This window comes from Cottoperca gobio, chromosome 14 (assembly GCF_900634415.1).
Source record: "Cottoperca gobio chromosome 14, fCotGob3.1, whole genome shotgun sequence".
NCBI classification, from domain to species: domain Eukaryota; kingdom Metazoa; phylum Chordata; class Actinopteri; order Perciformes; family Bovichtidae; genus Cottoperca; species Cottoperca gobio.
This window is the reverse complement of record NC_041368.1, coordinates 14,650,399-14,658,232: the sequence shown is the minus strand read 5'-3', so window position 1 is coordinate 14,658,232 and position 7,834 is coordinate 14,650,399. Positions and strand designations below refer to the sequence as shown.

Sequence of the window (7,834 nt, the reverse complement as noted above, 5' to 3'; positions counted from 1 at the left end):
CACACACACACACACACACACACACACACATAAACGCACACACACACACACACACACACTGGTGTTTGGTGGTGGCGGGGCACGTCAACCGGACAACAAAGGGAAGTACAGGGGGGCTCACTGCAGCCAGGATAGGATCACACGTTACCACCATCCAGTGTCAGCGACCAGCTCACTTAACTCTTTTTTTCTTCTTCATATCTATTGGGAAATAAAACATCAGTCAAGCTGGAGGTGACCGTCATAGAAGCGTTATCGGCTCACGTAGGTAAGCCTGTCAATGTGCTCATTATCTATCACCTGATGAAAAAAAAAGTCATTAATTCTTGAATATGTCATTTGCATGCTTTGACTTAAAACACACTTCTCGTGGCGATTCACACCTCTTGATTTCAAGACTAAAAAGTAAAAATCTCTTTCATTCTTGAATCCTTGTTTAAGTGATGATTATTTTGGGGTCGCAGTTTCATGTTGTGCAGCTCCCGATCGGCTGCGCACGGTGTTTCTGAATATTTATAAAGAGGATGTTAAATAGGCTAATATTGATTCGTGACTGCCGCTCTCTCCATCCACCTGCGCCTCAGAAGAACTCAGGCGCACTCTGACAGACAGTGTGGGTCGTCATGAGGCATGCTGTCCGCTGCTCGGCTTAAGAGCACTTAATCTGTCATTAGGGAGTTATTTTCGGACAGAGCACCAGCGACGGACACTTTACCAGCCGTCCAAACCTCTCCTCCGTTGGTTTCTCTCCGTTTCGGCACCTGCTTGTTTTTGTTTACTTCTTCGGTAGAGAAAACTTTTCACCGCAGCCTGATCCTCCTCCTGTTTTGTCCTCCCAGACAGTACAGCCGTACTCGTGAGCCTCGGCAGAGAGATGGAGATGGAGCATTTCGACGACCGGGACAAAGGTCAGAGACACGGCCGGTCCAGTGCGAAGTTGAACGGGGTGCCGAGTCCCACGCACAGCGCCCACTGCAGCCTGTACCGGACCCGGACCCTGAAGACTCTGACTACAGAGAAAAGAGCCAAGAAGGTCCGCTTCTACCGCAACGGAGACCGATACTTCAACGGGATCGTGTACGCCATCTCCACAGACAGGTTCCGCACCTTTGACGCCCTGCTGGCGGACCTGACCCGCTCCTTGTCCGACAACGTCAACCTACCGCAGGGCGTTCGGACCATCTACACCCTGGATGGCTGCAAGAAGATCACCAATATTGAGCAGCTGGTAGAAGGTGGGTAGCCTACACAGCTTTTACAGCACACCTCTCTCTAACAACCACTGCCTGATCTTCAGCTGCCATGTTAAGTGACCTTTCCCTGCTCACCTCCCCTGTTGTAAAGTAGCAAACCTAAGATGGCAGAAACATTTGAAGTAAGCAGTAATTTACAAGTTTAAAACCAGGCTCAACAAGATGCTTTGTCGCTGCTAGATTATTATGATGAAGATTATATCACTCATTTGATGGCCATATGGAGATACAGGCATATGTTCCGGCTCAGATTAGCTCTCTCTTGATCTGTTTTACTCTCTAAGAGGTGACATGGGAAGAGCTACAAGTTATTTAGATCATCTTAGGTTGTTATAGGACAATATAGTCCTATATAGTCTATGAGAAGTATGAAGGAAAGCAAGCTTCAAAATATCCCATATCAGTATATTCTTTGATTTGAATCTATTTATAAATGTATTTTGCTACCTGCTGCTAAATATTAGTGCTGTTGCTTGGCTAAGAGATGTTGCACATAGCAACGTAGATGTGCTACTGTATCTCATATATCTCATCTAATTTCCTCCAATGTTTCTGTAAGTAATCCCTCGTTCATTTCTCCTCCTCCCCCTTAACGCCAACAGGTGACAGCTATGTGTGCAGCTCCATCGAAGCTTACAAAAAGTTGGATTACACGAAAAACGTGAACCCCAACTGGTCGGTGAACGTCAAGTCCTCGGCTGCGTCCTCCCGCGGGCCTCCCTCCCTGGGCAGCGCCAAGGCCGGCGCTCCAGAGAGCAGAGAAATCAAGGATTTCATACGTCCAAAGCTTGTGTCAGTGGTGCGGAGTGGAGTGAAGCCCCGCAAAGCTGTGAGGATCCTGCTGAACAAGAAGACGGCCCATTCCTACGAACAAGTCCTGACCGACATCACTGATGCCATCAAGCTTGACTCCGGAGTGGTGAAGAAGATCTACACGCTGGATGGCAAACTGGTGAGAAATCTTTGGTCAGAAATCATCGTCATTGCTTTGAGTGAACTAAAGAGTCACACAGGAAAAAAGGTTGTTTAAGGTTGTAGAAGATAAGCATCCCATTTTGTAAGCATTGTTAGTGTTATAGAGGGCAACACTAAACCTTTGTGTGGTATTAGAGGACATCAGACATACTGTATCTTTGGCTCACTGGCATTGCTGTTTGCTTGCCTGCTTTCAAGGTAGGAAGGTTTCTAAATGTTTCTCTTGTGATACAGTCAGTGGTAATGTGTTGTTGCAAGTTTCACACATGATGAGCGGTTCCATTGAGATAAACAGACCAGATTCGATGATAAGAGTTTTTGTATTGTTGTTTTAAAGATTCAAAATCATAACAGCATGAAGGTGTGGGTGTTGCATTGGTGTTGCTTGAAGAGGAGAAATAAAGATCAACAGGCTGGATCGGTGGATAAAATGACTAAATATTTTATGACCACGCTCTCGTTTCTCTTTCGTGAGCCTTCTATGAATGAAGAGCGTTTGTGTCCACCGTTCACAGCCAGAGCTGTGGCAAGAGTGACACAGAGACCGAAAGGGGTCAAGTGAAGGTAAAAATGTAAGAAATCTATGAATGAAGTCTGGGTGCTCACCCACGCTGCAGCGATGTGTGCCAGGGCTTTGCCTCCGAACACAGAGATAAATCTGAGTCACAGACCCCTTGATAGTCCACCCACCTATTCAGCTCCTTCTCTAAGCTGTGGAGGGGGGACGCTATAAAAAGAACACACTTTAAAACTGTACTGTAGTGTACACGCATAGAACTCATGCACATATTCTCTACTACAGCACTAAAACGAATGTGGAATTGGCACTGAACTGCTGCATTTGAATGAGGTCAAACACACTTTCTGTGTGCTGGCACGTGTCCATGTTTATGAGGGGAAGGCACAGAGACGAAATCTTTGCCAGTATGTCAGGGTTTCAGATTATATATGGGACATGTTTTAGCTCTCTCGTCTCTCCCCGTGTGCCTTTATTCAACATCTCCATCTCTCGTGCCATCCTCAATCATCATTGTTTCTTCCCGTCTGTCTGTCTGCTCCACTCTCTCTGCCTGTCTAGGTCATGTTGTAGCTCCAAGTTATTGAATGTAGCGACACAAAACTGCTTTTCCCCTGGCAGCAGCATCAGAACGACGCCATTATTTTGAAACAGATTTTGTTTGACGTTGAGGGCGTCCTGCCATTTTGTGTCGCACAGTGGTAATCATCTCCTAAATGGCCAATTTGTGACTCATCCTCATGAATACAGTCTTTGAACTGTGGGATTTTCGTTCTTAATTGCCGTTTTAGTACTCTGTGTTAGCATTTATCCCACTTCTAAACATTCATATTTGTGTGTTGGCACTGGCATGTCGTCCCGTCTCTGAAGCCACGCAGTCCATTTAACGATCCACTGTTTACCCTGACCTGCTGTTAGGTCACAGCACCAGCTAATAAAATCCCAGGATCAGGTTTTCCTTGAGAAACCTCCTGTTGGGGGATTAAACTCACGCTTTTGCACAATGCCCGCTAACTCTGTCGTCGCCAATGGTTACATTTATCTTGGAGATTACGCAATAAATGCTGCACTAGCCCAGTTCACCCCACTGCGATAGGAAGTAAGACTATTATGGTTATGCTATTTTTAGACACAGTATTGATTGGGCCTGTAGGCATGGTAACACACTCACTGCCAAATTGTCTGGGTTGGGCAGCAACTCAATTCTCATTGTTTTTGTGTATGCATGCGTGGGTTAATGCATGTGGGAGAGTTTGTGATTATGTTAGGTTTTTGAGAAAAAAAAATGCAGGAGAAGGAAAATATTTAATGATGATGAAGAAACAGATTCAAAAACAGTTGGAGGATTGGAACGGAGCACCTTTGAATAGGATTGAGATTCCCCAATAATGTTTCATTAAGTGAGAGGAAATCCAGGACAAGACCTGAACGACCTCCTGTTTCTTCCTGAATAGGTGAAAGGTCTCAGAAAACACTATAAGCTTGTTGCAAATTCAAACCCCCTATGCAAGTGGCTAATCCATGTTACCTTGAACATTACACACACACACACACACACACACACACACACACACACACACACACACACACACACACACACACACACACACACACACACACACATAGAATCAGGCTTAGTATAACAAAAAAAAACTAAATCTGATTGAAAAAGACACACAACAATAACATATGTATGACTGAAAGCCGAGGGGACTAGTGACCAATCTGCATGTTAATAACGCTTGAATAAACATGATTGAATATCAGAAGTGTGCACTAGGATAAGGTTACATTAAGGGTTAAGTAGAGTATGTGTGTATGCGTGCACATGTGCATGTGGGCTTCTGGTGTCATCTGCTGTGTCAGCCATTGAGCCTACTGCAGAAGTAGGTTTCTGGGCCATACTGCCAGTTACATTGAGTCCAAGCAGAGCCGCAGAGCCTAGAGAGAGAGAGAGAGAGAGAGAGAGAGAGAGAGAGAGAGAGAGAGAGAGAGAGAGAGAGAGAGAGAGAGAGAGAGAGAGAGAGAGAGAGAGAGAGAGAGAGGGAGCATCTGAGCACCGGAGCTCAGGCTCCTTGCCTTCGTTAACCCCTGTAATGAGGCCAGAGACAGTGGGGCAGGATGATCTTTCTCTTTGTCTCCAATCGTTCTCGTTGCGACACCCTGCCATACATGGATTCTTTTTACATAATTACTTTTAATTTATTTCATTCTCTTTTCACAACTTTCAGAAGTTCAATTCAACCAAAAATACCGGCGCTAAACTGGGCTGGGATGAATAATGTATTATGTTTTTGCTATTTGAAGTTGGGCTAAGGGTTCAGCAGAGAGTCTACAGACAGCCGTTGCTGCTCTTATTATGCCTTTTCATTTATGTATGTGGTTCTGTGAATATCTGCATTTGTGACTCAGTGTGAGTTTGATTTTTGATAGCAAAACAAAACCGTTTGCGATACCTTGCTTTGAGGAGCCTACTTCTGCCAAACATACATTTTCTATTTTACAAAGTGACCCAAAATTCCCAAACATTAAATGAAGTCTAAACACAAGCGGCTGTACAAGAACTTTGCCTAAATGAAAAACAGAATATAACTGGCAAAAATATATTTCATTTATATAAAAACTAGACTCCAAGTATTATCAGCCATTCAATACTATCTTTAGGTACTTGATTGTTGCTATGCGCACATTTCAGTGGGTACCAAATAATCTCCAGTGTATACGCCTGCATGTTTGCTATAACAAGGTTTTGAAGTTTGTTATCACAGTTACTTCATTTCCAATTTGCAGTATTCTGGCAGAACTGATGATGATAATAAGATTGGGATAGAGAGGAGACAACATACATGCTGCGAACAAGTGTCTGTGAGCATCTGATACGTGCCGTATACTCCGCCTGCTTTGCCCACCTGGGAGCTTTCTCTACTTTCATCCTTTTGGAGATCATGTTTCTGTCTGTAATACGATCGAGCGAGTGACAAAGAATATATCAAGTTCCACCCCTACTGCCATATTGATCCTGCCACTGTATCAGGTCTCCCTGTTTCTGATAGGTGATATTTTTGGCTCCATCCCCTCTCCTTTGGGGTTACCACAAACTCATATTTCACTGCAAGCTTTTCACCTTGGTCGGTTTCTATGATGATTGGATCTAGTTGCCTAGGAACTGTCCGACCTGCCGTAATGTCATACAGTAGCATGGTGTGATGGTGGAGCTCGATGGGTCTGATCAAGAAAATAGACGAGCCGTAAGGGGCTTAGATCGCGGACACGGCTGGCCTATTAATACATGTAAGCTCTGTTTACACACACAGACGCAGACACGCACACACAGACACTATGTAGGAGCCCAGCTGCCAGCCTTGAGCCTCGCAAGGCTCACGCACACTTAGGCACGGATAGTGACACACACTCTTTTTAATGAACTCATCTAAATTTCTGCTCATGCATCACTCGCCGTTAACTGTAGGCAATAATCAACCAGTGCATGAAGTGATGCCGCTTAGTCATCTCTAAGGTCGGTTGCATTCTCTTTTTGAGTTTCTCATTAGTGAGCTCCTTTAGTGTTTATCAGTGGGTTTAGCAAGGGCAAGAGGTACCATTGCTACATTGTCTGCTAAAAATACAGGTCTTACACAAAACACGCTCAATTCATCCAAATGTCAAACCTTTTTTTACCCCTTAAGTGGTATATATGCACATAGTTTTGGTTTGAGTACCCAATATCTCAACAACTATTGGATGAACTTTATTTTCTTTGGTCTATGACGTCTATGACTCAGCTGTGCTTTGTGTTTAGTGCTAATTAGCAAATGCTAGCATGCTAACACAGTAAACTGAGATGTTGAACAATATAACATCAGCATGTGAGCATTGTCATTGTTAGCATGTTAGCATGCTGAAGCTAGCATTTAGCTCTCTTGTAGCAACATTGTGAACAAGTTACTTCAGACTTCATGTCCTTTTCTTCTGTGAAGAATAATTATTTTGTCCACCCCCGTTATATTTGGCACCTTTAATACAGTGACATGTTTTCGCACTAATTAAATGATGGCGCATGTAAAATAGAGGTTATATGTAGGAGGAGAGTTTGGATGAACCACTTGTTCACTATCTGCAGTGCAGCTCACACTTCTCAAACCGCATTGTTGGCCTGTTATTGTCCTTGTTGGCAAGGCTGAAGAGCTTTTAATATCCTTTTATCTTCTGTTTTCTCTGCAGCCTCCTTCTTCTCTCTGTGTCTCCCATTTGCTTTTCATTCTCACTCCACCCATTACTGCTTCTGCTTCTCTCTCCATCTGCATCATTATTTCTCCCATATTATGTAATGTTTACTTTTCTCCCTATCGAAAAATGTGCTCTCCTCACGTCCATCAGCCGTCCATGCTTCCTCTCATCTTCTTTCTCTCACGTCCTTTACGTCTGTCTCTTGCTGCCAACATGTCATTGTTTTTACGGCTATTTGGTTCTCATTTAATTAGCTCACTCTGCATGCACCCCCAAATCTGAGAGATGCAACATATGGCTACGCTCTCTCTCCCCCCTCTCTGCCTCTCCCTCTCTCCTCCCCTTCCCTTCTCTCTGTCTCTCTGTGTGTCCCCTTGTCACACTATCCCAGCTTCATTTGTCATCTCTTTTTCGTTTTCTCAGTTTGTCTCTCACTTTTCCCTTTTGTTTTGTCCCCTCCCTGTCTCCTTTCTCCTCATTGGCCTGCATCCAGCTCTGCAGGGACTGAAGAGAGGGTGCCACGGCAACGTCTCTGAAAAACATTGCGTATTATGAAGTGCAGAGATTATGTTCAGTTCACACACAAAGCATTCACCTGGTTTTTTTTAAACAATCTTTATTTGATGGATTGTGTTGATGATGTCACTTTTTGTTCTGCAGAGGAGGATTGTGGGAATCAAAGTCCATCTGCTCCTGCTGATCTGCTGAGTCACAGCTACAGCTACAGTTACTACTGGTGTGTGGTGTGTGTGTGTGTGTGTGTGTGTGTGTTTGTGTGTGTGTGTGTGTGTGTGTGTGTGTGTGTGTGTGCGTGTGTGTGTGTGTGTGTGTGCGTGTGTGGGGGCTTGGGGTGTATACATGT

At 44.2% G+C, this 7,834-nt stretch overlaps 1 protein-coding gene across 4 annotated transcripts in view; it reads left to right on the top strand.

The window, feature by feature from the left end:
• dclk1a (doublecortin-like kinase 1a) overlaps positions 1-7,834 on the top strand; it is a 43,279-nt gene continuing 35,445 nt past the window's right edge. For 2 of the 4 annotated variants that reach the window (XM_029448827.1, XM_029448831.1), the window contains exons 1-3: positions 1-268; positions 840-1,235; positions 1,856-2,205. In XM_029448827.1, coding sequence (XP_029304687.1) covers positions 875-1,235; positions 1,856-2,205 — 711 coding nt within the window. In that variant the 5' untranslated portion in view covers positions 1-268; positions 840-874. Of the gene's footprint in view, positions 269-839; positions 1,236-1,855; positions 2,206-5,957; positions 6,037-7,834 lie in introns of those variants that run through there. The other 2 variants (XM_029448828.1, XM_029448829.1) reach the window with 2 other exon arrangements.